General features: G+C 35.3%; 1 protein-coding gene across 19 annotated transcripts in view; it reads right to left on the bottom strand.

The window, feature by feature from the left end:
• The window catches only part of BCAS3 (BCAS3 microtubule associated cell migration factor), a 711,835-nt gene that overhangs the window by 505,087 nt on the left and 184,694 nt on the right, over nucleotides 1-22,054 (bottom strand). For all 19 annotated transcript variants that reach the window (XM_065531261.1, XM_065531260.1, XM_065531264.1 and 16 more), the window contains exons 8-10: nucleotides 19,565-19,672; nucleotides 12,617-12,693; nucleotides 3,433-3,509 (exon numbers count right to left, since the gene is read on the bottom strand). In XM_065531261.1, coding sequence (XP_065387333.1) covers nucleotides 3,433-3,509; nucleotides 12,617-12,693; nucleotides 19,565-19,672 — 262 coding nt within the window. The remainder of the gene's footprint in view (nucleotides 1-3,432; nucleotides 3,510-12,616; nucleotides 12,694-19,564; nucleotides 19,673-22,054) is intronic.

The raw sequence follows: 22,054 nt of genomic DNA, 5'->3' as shown, positions 1-22,054 counted from the left end.
AAACTACACAATGGGAGAAAATATTTGTAAATTATGCATTCAACTAAGAATCTACAAGAAACTCAAACAATTGAACCAGAAAAAAACAAACTCCATTAAAAACCCCAAAGAACAGAAACAGACATTTCTCAAAAGGAATGTAAATGGCCAACAAACAAATGAAAAAAAATGTTCAACATCACTAATATTCAGGGAAAAGTAACTTAAAACCACACCAAGATATCATCTTACAGCAGTGAAAACGGCTATTCTTTTTTTATTTTTATTTTTATTTTTGAGACAGTTTCATTCTTGTTGGCCAGACTGGAGTGCGACGGCACAATCTTGGCTCACCGCAACCTCCACCTCCCAGGTTCAAGTGATTCTCCTGCCTCACCCTCCCGAGTAGCTGAGACTACAGGTGCACGCCATCACGTCCGGCTAATTTTTTGTATTTTTAGTAGAGACAGGGTTTCACTATGTTGGCCAGGTTGGTCTCAAACCCCTGGCCTCACGTGATCCGCCCACCTTGTCCTCCCAAAGTGCTGGGATTATAAGCATGAGCCACCATGCCGGGCCAAAAATGGCTATTCTTAAAAAGTCAAAAACGGCCGGACACTGGGGCTCACGCCTATACTCCCAGCACTCTGGGAAGCCGAGGTGCGTGGATCCCCTGAGATTGGAAGTTCAGGACCAGCCTGACCAACACGGAGAAACCCCGTCTCTACTAAAAATACAAAATTAGCCAGGCATGGTGGCGCATGTCTGTACTCCCAGCTACTTGGGAGGCTGAGACAGGAGAATCACTTGAACCCAGGAGGCAGAGGTTGCGGTGAGCCGAGAGCATGCCATTTCACTCCAGCCTGGGCAACAAAAGCGAAACTCCGTCTCAAAAACACTCAGTCAAAAACAACAGATGTTGACATGAATATGGAGAAAAGGGGATGCTTCTACACTGTTGATGGGAATGTAAATTAGTTCAATCTCTATGGAAAACAGTATAGAGATTTCTCAAAGAACTAAAAATAGAACTACCATTCGACCCAGCAATCCCACCACTGGGTATCTATCCAAAGGAAAAGAAATCATTAATTTAAAAAGGACATGCACTTGTATGTTCATCACAGTACTAGTCACAATAGCGAAGTCATGGAACCAAACTAAGTGTCTATCAGCAGTTGATTATTTGAATAAAGAAAATATGGTTATACACACCATGGAACACTATGCAGCCACAGAAAGAATGAAATCATGTCCTTTGTGGCAACACACATGGAGCTGAAGGCCATTACCCTAAGTGAACTAACTCAGAAACAGAAAATCAAAAATAGCATGTTCTCACTTACAAATGGGAGCTAAACACTGGGTACACATGATGATGAAAATGAAAATACACAGTGGGGACTCCAAAAGGGGGAGGGAGGAGGCAGCAGAGGGTTGAAAAGTCACTTATCGGGTACAATGTTCAATATCTGGATGATGGATACATTAGAAGCCCAATCCCCACCCTCACACAATATACCTGTGTAACAAACATGCACGTGTACCCTGTGAATCTTAAAACAAAACAAAGATATACGGCTTCTTAAGATTTTATAGTCAAAGAGCATTTTCACTGAAAGAGACTGGTACCCCAAAATTTAATTCAATTTTACAATTCCATACTCAGCCCCAAAGCTAAAACAATTAGAAACTAATAAATGCTAGCTCTTATGAAAATACTATGTAAGGACATTTGTCTAGAAATATTTCGAGATGAAAGCACAACATCTGATTCACAAACTCCTTGTGAAGGCCACTATGCTGTCTGGTCTCTGTACATAACACCAGATATTAGCATATATTCCTGAAGAGGGAAAACTGGTGCATATTCAGGCTATGCATCTATGAAGGGAGTTATTTCCCCTCAAAGGCAATATGTAACTATTTACATATTACCTCCACTTCCAAATGGGCAGTCCACCACATGAGAATACATCCACAAGACCCAAGGGACAATTTATACATCTTTATCTTGAATGTTTCCAGCACTCAAGGGAAATGCTTTACAGATAGAAACATTAGAAGATACCATTGTGTCACTACACTTACTTGTATGCCTCTTGTTTTGTTTGAAAAGAATTAATTTGAAAGTTATTTTTATAAGATATACTGGAAAATCAAGAGAAAGAACAAAAGGGAATATAAATACAGAAGTCAGTAAGATGTAACATATCTAGTAGTTACAGACAGACTTAAGGATAAGATCTCAAAGAATTTATCCAAAAAAAATAATTTTCTTCAGTAGTTTCTTGATTTTTGTACATTCCAGAGGCTAGAGATTTAGTAGATTTAGCTTTACCAAATAGCTACTTTAGTTACCACATCCTAATTTTGTCAAGAACTATTTCATATTAATTCATATTAATCTCAAGATACAATAACTATGCAACCAGCAAAAACAAAACCAAAAATAGCAATCTTCTTTTAGAAGATTTCTTTCTATATTCACATGCAGGGTACTAAATGGAATTAAAAGAATTTTACCTTTCTTTTTGAAGATTGAAATTTACCTTTTTCCTTAAGACATAAATAAAATTCCTAGTGCATACAGTATCTTCACTTACTATGATGACCTTAATAAATAAATTGATAAATAACTGAAAAAGTCAACAAAATGTGAACATGTGTGATTTAATTATTAAAACAAATGGCTGAACCCTTGTTTAGATATAATTGTTAGCATATAGTTAATGTCAATTAAATTATTCTTTTTTTTTTTTTTTCTTTTTTTGAGACAGGGTCTCACTCTGTTGCCCAGACTGGAGTGCAGTGGTGCGATCTCAGCTCACTACAACCTCTGCCTCCCAGGCTCAAGTGATTCTCCTGCCTCAGCCTCCTGAGTAGCTGGGATTACAGGCGCGTGCCACCAGGCCTGACTAATTTTTGTATTTTTAGTAGAGACGGGGTTTCACCATGTTAGTCAGGCTGGTCTCGAACTCCTGACCTTAAATGATCCACCTGCCTCAGCCTCCCAAAGTGCTGGGATTACAGGTGTGAGCCATCACACCCAGCCCTGTCAATTAAATTATTCTATGCCCAGGTTTCTAATCTACCAATGAAGACAGAAGTTACTCCTGCCTCCTGATTTCTAAAAAGTCAGAAACTACTTTCCTTAATACCACTACTGTGGTCATCTCAATGCTATACTTTAATAGGATGAAGTTCTTTATATAAAACCAAGCTTAAACAATTAAGGTTCTACAGAGTCTGGACTTAATGACAACTGCCAAACATTTATAAATCCTTAAGAGTTCAATTATTAGTTGCACAATTAAAACCAAACCAAAGCAAATGAACTAGTAAGTTAAACATTTATTACTGGTAATCACCTATGGAGCATAGGTATTTATTACGGAAAATCCTTCAACACTTGCTCCATTACAAATAATCCAAACACAGGCCACGTCTTACCTTGTTTTCTGCATAAGCAAGCCAGCGGCTCCCAAGAGCAATAGGATTCATGTTTGGCCCTGGACATGGATAGCAGCCTGAAAAATTTCAAATGGCACTATTGAGAAATTTCTTAATAACTTTTCTGTTGGTGCATCATGTCGATGCCAGAAAAACAGAAAAATCAAATGCTTATATTTTTTCAAGTCTCACATAAAATTCCCGTAACACTAGTAATTATTTTGTTAGCTAAGCATTTTTCGCCCTCTATTTAGTTTCCTTTTGGCTTAATTCTTTCCCAATAAGAAACAAATCTGGAAAGAACTGCTCATCACTTTCAGCAAACACTGGGCATTTTATACAGTTATTCCTAAACAATAGAATGAAGTTAAGAGGGGTCATTTTAAGTCTAACACTCATAAATCAAGGAAGAATTTTGGGAGAGGAGAGAGAAATTGTATGATGGGTTCAGGAATTTAAAGGCAAAAGAAAATGAGACTATCAGACATGATACTACAATGGGGAGAGAAAAAGAACGAGTATTTGACCTCATTGAGGCCAATGAGGACAAGTAACTCTGAAAGGCTGCCTCCACAGAAAGATGTTGGGGAACTGCATAATCCTTTGTATTTACATTTCACTCACTATCATTCTTCTTGTTTGCAGTTCTAGCCAATAACAACAGTTAATTGTTCTATGACATATATTTACTGTTTATTTTCTATCTTCCTCCAACTTGATTAGAGGGATATGTAAATTGAAGAATCTGTTTTCTTCACCACTGGCTCTCCCCTGCCACCACTCCCTGCTCATTCTGACTATGTTCCTATTGCTATGCTCAAAAGCACTAAAGAAGCACACCTTACTGTCACTTCCAGTACACAGCCATTTTTAGCCCAGCTCCCTAAACTGCCACCTATCTTGAATTTTTGTCTTGAAAAGAAAATAATAAACTTATAGAGAAGAGACAGACCCTAAAACAAAGTCCACATAAATAAAAGCTTTCTCATTTTATTGCTCACTTTTTAAAAAACTGTTCATTTATGCTACTGTTTGAAGGAATATATTCGCAATACTTTGGGTTTCTGGAAAACTGACCTCAGGTTAACTAAAATATTACTATTATCTATTAAATGCATATTATGGAAACATATATAGGACAAAAACGCACTAAAATTGTACAAAGACAACATACTCTAATATAAATTATGTAGTATTTACACAATAGATTAGATTCTTATTGAATAAATTAATCTTATTCATTAAAATATAATTTTATATGAGTATATATACATGTATTCCATTGACAATTTCAGAGCTGAAGAAATGAGGATAAATATGATCTATAAGAAAGTTTTCCCCCTTTTAAAATTTGTCATGAAAAACAGAACCAAGTACCTGTGAACTGTGGTGTCACATTAGACATAGCTAATCTCCTGAATTAGCTTTAAAACTAAATAATCTAACTCTCGGTCAATTCTGATAACCACTTTAACCTTACAAATACAAAAGGATCCTAAGGAAAAACAGTTTACAATTCTTCATTTCATCTTTTGAGTCCATATTTTTAGAGTTCAGTGGACCTCAAGAATTACAGTATATTGTAATGAAAACAACCATTTTCCTGCTTGCCAAAAGAATGCTTTATAGCTGGAATCAGAGAACATAAGCCACTTAGCACCATCCCAACCTTATAAGCATGACTCCTTTAAAGATTAACCTTTGACTCTAGGTAAACTCTGAAAACAAGTGAAGGGGTTGGGGGAACATGAAAGTCTATAATACTAGGCCTAACTCTAACATATTTAAAATGTTTTTGGACAAAGAAAGAGAACTGGATGTTAAAAGAACTCATTTCCCAATTTAAATGAACGTAAAAAATTTTTAGAAGCACACTGTATTTTTCCATTACTAAAAAAGTAATTAAGAAGGGTACACAAGCATGATGCAATTTTAGATGGCATCCTCCCAGAAAGTGGTCCCAATGGAGAGGTGACCCGAACTCATTTCAAAAAACAAAAAACTGAACTGTGATACTTTGCCTTATTTTTCGTGGCAAGGACAAATAAAAAGTCTGAGCTCTTTTTTTTAAGAAAACAGGTATTTACATTTATAAGTCAGCTGATTTTCAACAAGAATACCAAGACAAGTCAATGGTAAAAGAAGTCTTTTCAACAAATGGTGCTGGGACTACTGGATATCCAAATGCAAAAGCATTTAGACTGGAATGAAGGTGGACCCCCAGCTCACACCACATACAAAAATGGATCAAAGGCTTAAATATAAAAGTTAAACAATCAAATTCTTAGAACAAAATACTGCAAATTTTCATGACCTTGGATTAGGCAATGGTTTCTTACATAGGACAAAAGAAAAATACATAAATTGGACTTCATCAAAACAAATGCAAATTTAACATGCTTTAAAGGACACCATCAGGAAAGTGAAAACACCAGGCCAGGTGTGGTGGCTCACGTCTGTAATCCCAGCACCTTGGGAGGCCGAGGCAGGCGGATCATGAGGTTAGGAGATAGAGACCATCCTGGCTAACACGGTGAAATCCCGTCTCTACTAAAAATACAAAAAATTAGCTGGGTGTGGTGGCGGGCGCCTGTAGTCCCAGCTACCTGGGAGGCTGAGGCAGGAGAATGGCATGAACCCAGGAGGCAAAGCTTGCAGTGAGCCAAGATTGTGCCACTGCACTCCAGCCTGGGAGACAGCGAGACTCTGTTTCAAAAACAAACAAAAACAAAAAACAAAATAAAGAAAAAAGAAGTGAAAAGACAATCTAAAGAATGAGGGAATATTTTTTGCAAAAAATATATCTGATAAGTGACTTATATCTATAATATAAAAACCACTCAGTATTGAAAAGACAAATAATTTTAAAATGGACAAAGATATACAAATGGCAAATAAGCACACTAAAAATGGTCAGTGTCATTAGCCATCAGGGAAATTCAAATTTCAAAATTACAAAAACTTGTAGCTAAATGTTCATACCCAAGAGAACATATGTCCACTGAAAAACTTGTGCACTGGTGTTCATACAAGCATTATCGACAACAGCCCAAAAGTAGAAACAAATCAAATATCTGTTAACTAATGATCAGATAAAATGTGGCATATGGCTGGGCGCAGTGGCTCACGCCTGTAATCCCAGCACTTTCAGAGGCCGAGGGAGGTGGATCACAAGGTCAAGAGATCAAGACCATCCTGGCCAATATGATGAAACCCCATCGCTACTAAAAATACAAAAATTAGGTGGGTGTGGTGGTGGGCGCCTGTAATCCCAGCTACTTGAGAGGCTGAGGCAGGAGAATCATCTGAACCCAGGAGGCAGAGGTTGCAGTGAGCTGAGATTGCGCCACAGCACTCCAGCCTGGCGACAGAGAGAGACTCCATCTCAAAAAAAAACAAAAAACAACAACAAAAAAAATGTGAACATCCTCCCCAGAAAAACACATAAGCATATAAAACATTAAATACCATTTCACAGATTTGTTTAACCATCATACAGCTGATTAACAACTCTCATAAGTTTTTATGAGTTTTGAGTTTAAAACTCCTGTTTTATTTTCGGTTTACTTTTCATGTATATGAAGCATACCATGAATTTCAGAGTACTGCCATTCTAAGACTCAATGGATGAGAACTGTGTGCAGAGAATGAAAAAGTCACAAGTTAGTTCATTGCATACATATTCACTGAGTGTCCACTATGTATCCGGCACCAGCACATGCCCTAAAAACATCATAGTGACCTTGTCCATCTTATGGAGAACCCAGAAAAACAAACATAGGTTTAACTTTTAATGTAAGCTGAACTTAGAACTCACACTAACCTATCGATGAATTATCATAAATATTACAAACTTGTTTCTTCATATAAAAGCAAAGCTCCTCTTTCAAATCTTAAAGATAATTTTGCATTTTAAAGTAAAATTTCCTTTCCCATTTGTTCTATTTGTTATCAATCATTAACATAAATGAAGAACACATTAAAACCAAGAAATAACACTAAGATTATAAGCAATAAGTTTTCTCCTCCAAGTAAAAATAGAGGCCAATGGAACAAGATTGCTTACTGAACATTCCTTTGATCTCTCTGGAGACTTCATATCTACCTTTCAATTTAAGAACACTGAAAATGACTGCTAATGACATCTATTGATCTTTGTCTTTTGTTTTCCTAATCATACATGGGTTTTGGATTTCCACATCAGACAGCTGCCCAAGGCGACTTTTTCTTTATATCCAAATACAAAGGTGTCTCCTTTCTCATCATATTGGATGCGTTCCATTAACAGTCCTCTATCAGCTCTCTTTACCTGTTCCTTCCACCCTTTGGCAAAAATTCCCATGATGCTTGCTCTGATGGACACAGCTGTCTCTACTTATTTTACAGTCCCTTCATTGTATTCGTATATAACCAATGCACTAAAAAGGTATTATACAAAACCTTTTCAAACTATTTTAGAAGATAACTGCTTGCATGATCAAAACAACATCTTCATTAAGTGGAGATCTTGTCATTTGACAGGGGCTATGTAGTCCTACTTTAAGAACTAGGTACCAATAAATGGAGAAAAACTATGTGCTACAGGCAAATGAACTACTACAAATGCTATCTCAGTGTACCCTGTCCCACCCGCTCCCTACATCCCAGTATCCTGTCCTCCGATCTCTATAACCTATACCTTTCAGTCTAACAGGCAAAACCAGCTTACAGGCATGGGATTCACCTGACAAAAGTTTCAGTCTGTAGAAAGGAATAGGGAGAAGATGCAGAAACTGGAGGAAAATAAGATTCTTTCAACTTATGAAGTGGCACCCTTTGTTCTTTAATTTTAAAAATCTGGTCATGGTAAATTTTGCTCTAAATATTGATATAAACCACTTTAAAGGAAGCTGTAATTTCAAAGAAAATTGGCCAAATTCCTTCATTCAAATATTTGCAGAATATCATCAATCTTACCAACCTAAAATCATATGTCATATGCATAAATTTGACCCCACTAAGAATGACATACTTCCTAAGAGAAATATGAAATAAAATACATTACTAGTATTGGTAAGGGTATTTGTAGATGAACAGGTAAGGGGGACCTATAGTGAAAGGCTACATCAAATTGTATCCAGAGTACAAAGAAAGAAATCACAAACATATGTTACTGTTGCTTTCTGAACTTTTTCATATTAAGTGTGCATTGAAATATAATATACATGCAGCATTACCCAAATCAACAAAGTGAACACATATTGAACACATAAATAACAACCAGACCAAAAAAAAGGACATTATAGATTCCCCAAAGCACCCTCTTATACTCCCTTTCAGTCACTACTCTTCCCAAGGAGATGCACTATCCTACCTTCTGACAACTATATTAAAATTAAAAACATCTTTCCTCACGGAGGCTCATGCCTGTAATTCTAGCACTTTGGAAGGCCAAGGAGGGCAGATCACCTGAGCTCAGGAGTTCGAGACCAGCCTGGACAACATGGTAAAACTCCACCTCTACTAAAAATACAAAAATTAGCCAGGCATGGTGGTGCAAGCCTGTAGTCCCAGCTACTCGGGAAGCTGAGGCACGAGAATTGCTTGAGCCCAGAAGGTGGAGGCTGCAGAGAGCCGAGAACATGCCACTGCATTCCAGCCTGGGCAAAAGAGTGAGACTCCATCTCAAAAAAAAAAAAAAAGACATTACTGGGCTTATATACATAGTTAATTACACTTATTTCCAACATTTATTCCCAGAAATGACAGAATGTACTTTTATTTACTACTCTTTTTTCAACATTTTAACCATTTAAGTAACATACATTTCAGATTTTATGAAATTCACACTAAATAGATTTTAAGGAATGCCCAACCCATGGGAACCATTATGCAAACATTACTCTGAAAGAATAAGTGATAATCTTTATGGGTCAGGAATTACTAAAAATTCATCACTGTGGACCTCCAGCCACTTGACCAGGACTTAACTAAAAGCTGTATTTCACTTTTAAAGTACCTTTCTATGGTACCACAAACACTGTTGACCCCTCTAGATTTCTTCTTCCTGTAGTGAAGAATTCACAGAATACAAGAGAGACTAATGCTTTAACAAAACTTGTTTTATCTATTCAGTGGTCCAGCAATTCAGGGGGAAGTATTCAGGAATACATGGCAAAGATGTCCCAAAAAGACATTAAGGAAAAAGGAAAGCATGAAAGGCATTAAGAAAGACTGCTAACAACTCAGTCAGTCTCCTGTTCGCTTTTATCAAATTTGACTTATGTTTCGTGCTTACTAAAAGTTTGCAGAACAGAAGATCCCATTTTCAAAGAGGAAATCCTTTAGAGATAGGACAGGAGAGGTACTGCAGATACAACACAGATACTTAAGAGCTGACGCCTATGAAGACATAATTTTCTAACAAACTTATCCTTTCCAAAATTTCTGGATTTACCCCAATGTGACTTGTAAGAGAGAAATTTCATTTATCTCTATATATAGTGTGTGTGTGTGTATTCATTTCTTAAAATATTCACCACTTACTTTTAATTTCCAACTCAGACCTATAAAGATCTGTACTGATCCTATATAAATAACTTTATTCCTCATCTGATAACTATTGGCAGAGAAACACTACATTTTCAGACATACTATTATCACAAACATTTTCGTTAACTAAACATCCTGAAAAAAAAAAACTTGTGCTTTGAAACCAGAACATAATTTTGATAAATGTATTCATCTTTAGTGAACTGGGTTTTATCATTAAAAGAACAAAAAAATCATTAATATTTTTACGTTGGCAAGGACATAATAGACACACTATGCCTTCCATGGTAAAACTTTATTTCCTCAATCCAAAACAAACTGAGTAACTCTCCTCTCAGTGAGATTACTGTCTAGCGGGAAACCGACAGAAAATGTATACAAGATAGAATGTAAGTGCCTTAAGAGAGGCAGAGATGACATACTACAAAAGCATTCCCAAAGGGTGTTGGGTAACAAATGAGGTCTGTTATCAAATAAATATGGGAAATAAAGAAATGTATTAAATAAATTTAAACAGACAAAATACTAATCACCATTGCCAGTTTCAACAGAAGGTAGCATTTTCTAAGCATATTTCATCAGGGCATCCTGATTTGCAAAGTATGTTGAAAATCTAATGCTCTGCCAACAGACAGCGGGAAATGTTATCTTTAGGGGATTTAGAAGGAGAAGTTGCTGTAAGCTAAAGGGGTCAACAAAGACTTCATATAAGAATTACTATCTACACTGGGCCCAGAAAGATATATAGGATTAAAACATCATAAGGAGAAGAGGTATTAGTGAAAAGGCCATTCCAGTCACGAAGACAAAGGAAAAATATACCTCTAACAAAATGAGAATAATGAGTGATTCAAATTAAATGGGACATAAGAAGCATGAAAATTGAGTTGCAGAAAAGATTTAGCAAGGATGCTAAACCTTCCTAAAGTAGGTTTTGGTGTACCAAAAACCTTGGGAGTTTCATTGGTAGTAAATGGACAAGATAACCATATATCTGTGTTCACTCAGGACTTTACAAGTTTACATATGTTGATCAGAGTTAAATCCAGTATGGCAACTGTGCAAATCAAAAGACTGCAGTTTGGATAATTATATACTCACTTGGTAATTTTTCAAGTTCTTATCTTTCAGACGTAGATAATAAATATGTACAAATTAAATTCCATAATGCCTGCAATATGCTTCAAAATAATTGGGGAAGGGGTATAAATGAAAAAGACTATCCATTATTTGATAGTTGTTGAAACTAGATAATAAATGCATGGGTGTTTATCATACTACTACTCTAATTATATACATGTATATATTTCCCAAAATAAAAAGTTATTGCTTGTGGCCTTTACAGGAAAAGAAATGGCATATCTGTGGCACTAGAAATTTAATTAAGATACAGTATTTTTGCCATAGCAAAAATGTATATTATTACATGTTTACATAATAAGCCAAATTATTGAAAATTGAAGACATTTATATATTTAAGATACATTTAACCATTTCAAATAGCAATAAAAACTAAGAATAATACATACTCTATTCTCCCTTCTGAGTAAAAGGTTTTTCCACTCTTATCTCTGTCATATATGGTTTAAATTGAGAAATTATAGTAAAATTGGTAATATGAAATTGCTAAATTGCTTTCTTTGAAAATGTGCCAACTTCTATACGGATTCTGCCAATATATTTTCCAAGGCTTTACATGTTTACATTTTTTTCCATCATACAGAAAATCTGTAAGTTGACCCAAATGAGGACTCACCACAAATTCTCCTATTACAAAATCTCAAGCTGCCAAATACTCCCACAGAAAAGCTGCAAATATTATCAATTTACAAATACAAACAAAACTTTTAAAGGAAATTGTGCTTACAGCCTTATAAGTACCTAACTTTATTTAACAGTATGGAAGGTTTTTAAACACTCTTTTAAAACATAAGTAATTATTTGAAAAATATGGTTTTTTAACCTTTTGGTTAAATGACAGATACTAATGTTAGTAGAAACAAATTTTGCTCATATGTAAAGGTATAATGTATAAAAATATGGTATGTTAAGCAATTTGACAATTGCTTTGAAAGTATGAAACAGCTACATGAAACTAAATCACAATTACTCAAGGAGAGTATGTAGGGAGAAAGTGAGGTAACCTAAAACAAAGCTTGCTTAGTAGCCTGTAATCCCAGCACTTTGGGAGGCCGAGACGGGCAGATCACGAGGTCAGGAGATCGAGACCATCCTGGCTAACACGGTGAAACCCCGTCTCTACTAAAAAAATACAAAAAGCTAGCCGGGCGAAGTGGCGGGCGCCTGTAGTCCCAGCTACTCGGGAGGCTGAGGCAGGAGAATGGCGCAAACCCAGGAGGCGGAGCTTGCAGTGAGCTGAGATCCGGCCACTGCACTCCAGCCTGGGCGACAGAGCGAGACTCCGTCTCGAAAAAAAAAAAAAAAGAAAGAAAGAAAGAAAGAAAATGTGTTGGAAAGTTGAAAATATATATCATACAATTATATTACTCAATGAGAACAACCACAGAATCACAAGAAAATCATCAAAACTGAAAACATTAAATACTGTTGAGAAAATTACAGTTAGTTTTCTGATTGTGTCAAGTAATTAGTATAAACCCAAAGGCATAAGGGAAAAAAAATTGGTACATACTTGTAACAAAGAATTTCTTCGTGAAAGTACAGCTATCAAAGGCAGCAATTTTCTCCTGCAAGACTACAACAAGGATCCTAAAATTAGAAGGGGGAAGAAAAAGAAAGAAAAAAGTGAATGTGAAATTCTGTAAGTGGAATCAGAAATGCATTATATCATCTAGATGAAAACAAGTGCCTACTAATACAATTTTAAAATTAAACATTTCCTATAATATTTAGGCTAGAAACTTCTGCCTCTTAAAATGTGTAAAAATATAAACCACAAAATCGTATATACAAGTAAGATAGAGATGACTAGAAGAAAAGTGATGGAAGGAAAAACTACCACCTCAAAAAATATTTGTCTTTTAATAAAGTTTTGTTTTGGCCAGGCATGGTGGCTCATGCCTACAATCCCAACATTCCTGGAGGCCAAGGCAGAAGGATCACTTGGGCCCAGGAGGTCGAGACCAGCCTGGGCAACACAGGAAGACCCTGTCTCTATAAGAAATAACAAAAATAAATTAGCCAGGTGTGGTGGTGTGAGCCTGTAGTCCTAGCTACTCAGGAGGCTGAGGCAGGAGGATCACTTGAGCCCAGGAGGTCGAGGCTGCAGGGAGTTATGATCGCGCCACTGCACTCCAGCCTAGGCAACAGCAAGATCTCATCTCTAAAAATAAAAATGCATAAAATAAAGTTTTGTTTTCATTTATTTTTGAATCCAATAAGTCTACATTAAAGATGGATAAGATCAAGCCCAGCACAGTGTTGCACATCTGTGATCCCAGCTACTCAAGAGGCTGAGGCAGGAGAAACACTTGAGCCCAGGAGATTGAGACCAGCCTAGGCAACATAGTGAGATGCTGTCTCAAAAGGAAACGAAAAAGAAGAAAAAAAAGAATGGAGAAGATAATACATTGTTGGCTATCTACTAAAAGTGTTTTTCCAGTGATGTTTTAGTCACGGTATTAAAGATAAAATGGATTTATGTAACCTATCACTTTAAGTTGAAATGGCAGATGAATTTCCCAACACATACAAATCTAAGACAACTGCTACTCATAAATAAGTTATTTCTGATTGACTCAATATAGTAAAATTCACTAAGAATCTGTAAAAGCAATATTTTTCTCAATGCCCAAGATTTAGAAATAATTAGAAAATAATTTAGTTATAAACAATTTTTTAAAGCAAAATTCCTAAAATACATCCAAAGCCACTATTTTATGTTGTGCTATTCCTTCCAGGATATTAATATAAATGGCCAAGCTTAATATTTACCTCAAAAAATCAAATAAAGATTATAATTGTTACTAAATATCTAACAAACTAATAGCTTATTTTTCAAAATTGGAGGCTGGTAAATCTGAGCAACAGATGCTAATATGAGTAGAAAAAAGGAAAATGTATTATTTCATATGCATGCTTTATTAATTTTATGCATCTTTAAAAACAACAATTTCATTTACTGATGCAGAATAATTCTAACGAGTGACTACTGTTAGATCCTTGTGATTTTTTTTTCTAGCTGGGCCTGTTAAAAACTTTTCTATATATATTTTACTGGGTTGTTTGCTATTAATAAATGACAATTTGCTATACATGCGTATGTGTAGTCTGAATATATAAAAAGATAGAGACAATATCCTTATAAAGGAGATAATATGAAATTTTAGAATTAATTGTAAATTCCATTTCTGCTCTGTTACTATACTAAAGCCTCAAATCACCTCATCTACATATTATATCAACTTAATACCCTTTTAATGCCCTGACAGAAGAAAAGGCATTTCCATGTTTAAATATTAATTACCAACATATGTACTATACCTTTACACACAGTGTTTGACAGAAAATATCAAATAATGGAACACACACAAAAAAACATGCACCACTATGAAGAGTCAATGAAACCAAAGAGAAAGTATTTATGGGGGGGGGGGTGTGTGTGTGTATACATAAAGATATATACATACGGATATATATGGGGTAGGTGTATATACATACAGATGTATACATACAGATATATATGAGGTGTGTATGTGTGTATATACATACACATACATACATACAGATATATATAGGGTGTGTGTGTATATACATAAAGACAAATACATACAGACATATATGGGTTGTGTGTATATACATACAGGTATATACATACAGACATATATGTGGTGGGTATGTGTTAATATACATACAGGTATATACATACAGATATATATGGGGTGTGTGTATATATACATACAGATATACACATACAGATATATATGGGGTATGTGTGTGTTGTGTGTATATACATACAGATATATACATACAGATATATATGGGGTGTGTGTGTATGTGTGTATATACATACAGATATATATGGGTGTGTGTGTATATACATACAGATATATATGGGGTGTGTATGTGTGTATATACATACACACATATGTGGGGTGTGTGTATATACATACAGGTATATACATACAGACGTATATGTGGTGGGTGTGTATGTGTTTATATACATACAGGCATATACATACAGATATATGGGGTGTGTGTATGTGTGTATATATATACAGATATATACATACAGATATATATGGGGTGTGTGTGTATGTGTGTATATACATATAGATATATATGGGGTGTGTATATATACATACAGATATATATGGGGTATGTGTGTATGGGTGTATATACATACAGATATATACATACAGATAGATATGGGGTGTGTGTATGTATATATATACAGATATATACATACAGATATATATGGGGTGTGTGTATGTATATACATACAGATATATACATACAGATATATATGGGTGTGTGTGTACGTGTGTATATACATACAGATATACCATACTATATTTAAGTGTATATACACACGTACACACACATGCACATATTATATTAACACATATATATACACATATACACATACAAGCACATAATCTCATTCCTTCTCATAATTTATAAACATAGAATATTTAAAACTAGAAACTGTCAGACTGGATAATGATACTATATTATGTCTACACCAACGAATTCAAACACACAACTAACTTAAAACTGAAAAATGGAAAAATACGTACCATACGTATAGTAACAAAAGAGCTGAAATGGATATATTATTATCAGATAAACATTAAGAACAAGAATATCACTATTAATGAAGGATGGTTCATAAAGGGTCATAATAACCATAAATGTATATGAATCCAATAACAGAAACTCGAAAGATTTAAGAAAAATATAATTACAATCCTATACAAATTATCATAGAAAATTCCAAAAAAAGAAATACCTTCCTAAGTGTCTAATGAATGAAACAAAACAACAGACAAGGCATAACAAGAAAAAGAAAATATACATGAATCTCCCTCATGAACATAGATGCAAAAATTAAATCCAGGAATATATAAAAAGGATTATAGATAATTACCCCTAGGGTGAAACCCAGGGTGTAAGAACAGTTTAACACTGGGAAATCATCCAATATAATTTATTCTTTTAACAAATTGAAAAGGAAATACATAATCATCTTCATATTGACTTCACTAAATACAATGCCCGGTTATGAAAAAAAAAAAAAAAACAACCATTGGCAAACTGGAAAATAAACTGCTGAACTTGCTAATCAACACATACCTCACACTACTTCCCTATAAATAAACCTACAGCTAGAAATAAAACCAAATATCTAGGTAGACTGATCAAGAAAATAGAGAGACTGGGCACAGTGGCTCATGCCTCTAATCCCAGCTCTTTGGGAGGCCAAGACAGGAGGACCACCTGAACTCAGGAGTTCTAGATCAGCCTGGACAACATAGTGGGGCCTTGTCTCTACAAAAAAAATGTTAAAAAAAATTAGCCAGGCACAGTGGCACATGCCTGCAGTTCCAGATACAGGAAGGCTGAGGCAAGAGGACTGCTTGAGCTTGGGAGTTTAAGGATGCAGTTAGCCGTGATGGTGCCACTGCACTTCAGCCTGGGTGACAGAGTGAGATCCGGTCCTCCCAACCCCCCAAAAAGAAAAGAAAATAGAATTCACAAATTACCGACATCACTAGATATCCTACAGCCATTAAATTAACAATGTAGGAATTTACAAACAACTTAATCTGTTACAATGTTACAAACAACTTAATTCCAATAAATTAGAAAACTTAATGGACAAATGACTGGAAAGACCATTGTCAAAACTATTGATAAATTATCAAGACAAATTATCAAAACTTGTGCTAGACAGAACTTTAAAATCTTAACAGACTTGTAAATATAAAATAAATTGAATTTGTAATTGAAAATGTTCCTACAAATAAATGGTATTATCTTTCATGGTTAGAGTTAGAATTCACATGGCATTGTTTTTTGTTTAGGAGTCAAGACTTGAGCTTTTTCTGTATCAATATCTGAGTGCTGGAGCAATAATTATTGAAAAAACTTACCTGCAGCGGAAACTTTGTAAGTCACATGTCCAAAGAGGGTTGTGTGTGTCTAATCTGAGATTCTATTCTGTTACACTGGTACACTTATCTATCTTTTCATTAACATCAGACCTTATAAATTACTGTTTTATTGGGGGGTTATAACGGGGGAGCGGTAAATGTTCTGAGTCAGTGTTGCTACCTTGTTTCAGTAAGGCTTACATCATATCTTCTCCCTATTACATTTATTTATTTGAAGACTTACTACCCTTAAAATTGCCTGCCATACCGCCAGAAGGAATTTTCAAGGATACATCTGTTCCTGCAGGCTTCCCCAGACCCTTTTGATCCCTTAGTGCTTTAAACTACCAGGTCTCCAACACAGCCTATGCTTCTGGGAGTGAACCATAGTTTACTTATGTCCCTTCTGCATCAATAAATTCCCAACATAGTCTCCTTTCTGCCACATCATACACTCTGTCATATCACCTCTTGCAAGGACTCCTGAATAAGCTCTACCATCCTCAAATTTAAAATTTCTAGTTGTAGTATTCACTCTTGTGTAGTTATATGAATTAAGCATGGGCTACAGGTGATTTTATATGTATATGCAGCCTCACCTCTATTTGATTCCATTTATTGATACATATGCTTTTTGGAGAATGAGGAACAATTCAGATATAGGTGACTACATTTATCTGTGGGGGACCTGAAACTTTTAAATAAAGTACCTAAGCAACTGAGCAACTATATCTTGCTATTAATTCTCAGATGATATACAATTACAGTTTTGATTTCCTCTTTAAAATGGAGCAAACATTTTAAATTAAGGAGGAAAGCAAATAAGAGAAAGAGTTTTGTGTTGTTGTTTTTTGATTTCTAGTATATTTATGTAATTGAAATACAGGGAAGCTGTGGTCTAAGAATCTTCTCTGTACTTTTTGTATGTGTTCACATTATTTTTTGACCAAATAATATGTAATCAAGTTCGTGACAGCACAAAGGACAGTTCAGGGTTAAATAGGTCTGCAGGATCTACCCATTCAATAATGTTGTTTAACACTTCTATACCCTTCTGACCAACCTGGTATGTCATGGGATGTCCCGTCCCGCGGGATCGTCAATGTAGGCCCTGGAAGAGGGGGTGGGAATTTGGGGAGCAAGAGACACGAGAAATGGAGACAAGACAGTGTCCTGATCAAGTCTCGTTTATTGGCGGCAATACAATGCCTTATATACGTTAGGAGGGGCAGGGGTTGGGCTAAGGCGGTGATGATCTCTCCGCAGTGGGCGTGGCCAGGTAGGTTTCGGTTTCTTCGGTCAGACGTCATGTTGCGCCTGCGCCATCAGATAGTGATTTTCGCGGGCGCGGGAAAAATGGGTGAAGAAGAAGCAGGAAGAGCGCCATCTTTTATGAGATAATAGTACAGGGAAGAAGATAAAACTAGGGAGGAGGTATAGAGTGGAAATGTATTTAGCTCAGGCGTCAATCGTCAATTATTACTCGCTATGGCCGGGGCGCGCAGCTCCGGACAATGGGACAATCATATCCTTCTAGCAATAATATATTGGGTATTTTTCCTACATCCTATAATTTTCATCTTTCTATACTTGAATTCAAATATTTCTTAGTATGAAAACCCACCTGCCTTTTATTTGTATTTGTTAAATATGTCTTTGCCCTCCCTTCTACATTCAACCTAAGTCAATTTTCAAAACATCTCTTTAAAATCTAACCTGTGAGTCTTTTGCTTCACTTAAATTTACTGAAATGGCAGAAAACAATTTATTTTCTATATTTCATGTGTTTAGCTTTTTGATGCCATGGAAGATTTATACAAGGCACATAAGAGCTAATGATCAAGATATTCACCATCCCAGGGCTTCAGTTTGCTTAAATGGAAAAGGAAAGTGCTGGGTGATAGAAGATTCCTAAGGTTCCTTTCTCCTCTAATGTTCTGTGATTAATTTGTCATTAGCAATAGAGGTCACATAGAAGTTCAAGATAGATCTGAATATTTTCCCAGCAATTAAATGAAATAAATTTTAAAGGATACAAATTAGTCTAGTCCCTATTTTAGCTCCACTGTGAAGTGTGAAGGAATAAAAATATTTTTAAACTTTTTTTATAGTTCAGGAACATGCTTTTTAAAAATTTTGGTGGGTTCTCACAACAAAACTACATTTCACCATCATAAATCAGCATACATAAAATACATATAAAAAGCTACATTAAAAGATTTCTCAAAACAATACTTAACATTTTTAAGTTTGCTCAGATACTTTCTATTCGTTTCTATTTTGTTTTACGAATGCTCACTATACCCCACTAAACTGAATTTACAGTTCTCTAATGGATCAAGACTAGAAGTCTCAATATATTCATCAAGAAATCTTAGAGCTATTCCACTGAACTGAATTCAGAAAGTGTTTCCTTGAGATTTTTAAAAATAAACCTAAGTTAGTCACTGAAATTGGTAGAGTTCTCCATGCCCAGGAGAGCATGTTTCTTATTTTACACAAGAAACATATGAAAATATCCTTACCGTTTATTGCAATGGAGATCATAAATAGGGGTCTTAAATTGAATGGACTTGACCATCTCCCCAGTACGAAGTGAATACAGATCCACACAACAGTACGGTGGGCTTGTGCTAAAAAAGAAAAAAGAAAGAAAAATGTCATTTTTTTTAAAAGAAGAAACACCAATAATCTCTATAGTTTCTCATTAACATAATATTCAAATCTCTGATTAACAAGATATTAGTAAATTGATTCAAAACTTATCCCAAAAATGATCATAATACATCCCTTATTCTATGTCAACTTAGGAATGCAAAATTTGGTGAAGAAAAAAGTATCACTCACCAAATTAGTACTACACAGAAGAAAAGTGATATTGATTAGGCCAGCGCAGTTGCTCACGCCTGTAATCCCAGCACTTTGGGAGGCCGAGGCGGGTGGATCACGAGGTCAGGAGTTTGAGACCAGCCTGACCAATATGGTGAAACCCTGTTCCCACTAAAAAAACACAAAAATTAGGCAGGCATGGTGGCATGTGCCTGTAGTCCCAGCTACTCGGGAGGCTGAGGCAGGAGAATCACTTGAACCTAGGAGGCGGAGGTTGCAGTGAGCCAAGATTGCACCACTACACTCCAGCCTGGGCAACAGACCAAGAATCCATCTCAAAAAAAAAAAAAAAGAAAAAAAGAAAGAAAGAAAGAAAAATGACATGATTACACCAACAGATACAGAAAATAATCTAATAAACTTCAAAGCCTATTCATGATAAGAAACATTTCCTTAATATGATAAAGGGTACCAACCTTAAAACTAATGAACAAAAACTAGCAAACACCCATAAAATATGAAAAGGTTTGACCCTAAAATCAGGATGTAGGAAAAAAATGCTCATTATCATAACTTCTATTCAACACAGTATAGAAGGTCTTATGTATAAGCCAAGAAAAGTAATTATTACAAGGAAGAAATAAAGCTGTCATTGTTTGCTAAAAACTTGATTGTATAAAAGCAAAAAATACCAATCTGTACATAGAAATATAATCATCTGTGCACACACACACAGAGGCAAATTCATAATAAAGTCCAACTGTTAGAATATATGGATTTACCAAGGTCACTAGATAAAAGTATAATATACAAACATCAGGTATATTTTCATAAATTGAGAACAATTAGTAAAAATTTTTTAAAAATCATATAAAATGACATTAAATATCAAAACCATTGACTATCTTGGAACAAATCTAAGGAAAGATTCATAATATCTTTACACAAGAAAGAATAAAATGGTTTTTAAAAAACCTATGTAGGCCGGGCATGATGGCTCACGCCTGTAACCCCAGCACTTTAGGAGGCCAAGGCGGGTAGATCACTTGAGGTCAGGAGTTTCAGACCAGCCTGGCCAACACAGTGACATCCCATCTCTACTAGAAATACAAAAATTATCCGGGCATGGTGGCAAGCACCTGTAATCCCAGCTACTTGGGAGGCTGAAGCAGGAGAATTGCTTGAACCTGGGAGGCGGAGTTGCAGTGAGCCAAGAATGTGCCACTGCACTCCAGCCTCGGCGACAGAGTGAAATAGTCTCAAAAACAAAAACAAAAACAAAAATACCTATGTAAAAGAAAATAACATGGCCTAAAAGCCTCTCTAAATTGATAGTTTAAAACCTCATCAAAAATATACCAGAAATTAGATCTCATTCTAGAATGTATATGGAAATGCATTCCACATAATAAGACTTATTGTAAAGGTACAATAAAGAAAAAACTGTGTTTTAGACAGAGGGACAGATAAAGAAATCAATGTTTCAACTAAAGAAAGTTTTTAAAAAGGAGCTAGTTAAATTCAATAAAAGGAAATAAAGGAATAAGGAAAAAGGAAATAAAAATGCCACAAGAATTCGATAAAATAAGATGAGTAAGCAGGTGGGGAATCAATAAAACAAAAACTTTGTTATTTTTAAAGATAATAGAATCAATAACTCTAGTCAAAGTGTTCAAAAAAGTAACAAGGAACAAACAAATAATATAATGAAGGAAATAGGAAATATTCTGATGACACAGACAAATGCTTTAAAATGTAGAGTGCCAAAACCAATCTACACATAAAGATAATTTGAATAGCCCACGATCTAAAAAGAAATTGAATTTGTAACTTCTTGCAAAGAAAATCCTTAAAAATGCCTTCATCTGTAATCTCTATCAATTATTCAAACAAAAAATTATACCTATCATACACAAACTCTTTCATAAGGTAGAAGAGTCATTTTCCAACCTATTTTACAATGTCAGTAGCACATATCCAAAAACTAAATAAATATATTGCAAGAAAATAAAACATATGCTTGTATATCTATATGTCTCATAAATATATGCCCAAAACTCATTAAGAAAATATTAGCAAATAGCTGGGCACAGTGGCTCACGCCTGTAATCTCAGCACTTTGGAAGGCCAAGGTGGGTGGATCACCTGAGGTCAGGAGTTCAAGACCAGCCTGACCAACATGGAAA

This window comes from Macaca fascicularis, chromosome 16 (genome assembly GCF_037993035.2).
Source record: "Macaca fascicularis isolate 582-1 chromosome 16, T2T-MFA8v1.1".
Taxonomy (NCBI): Eukaryota; Metazoa; Chordata; class Mammalia; order Primates; family Cercopithecidae; genus Macaca; species Macaca fascicularis.
Note: the sequence above shows the minus strand (reverse complement) of the source record. Positions and strands in the feature narration are given on the sequence as shown.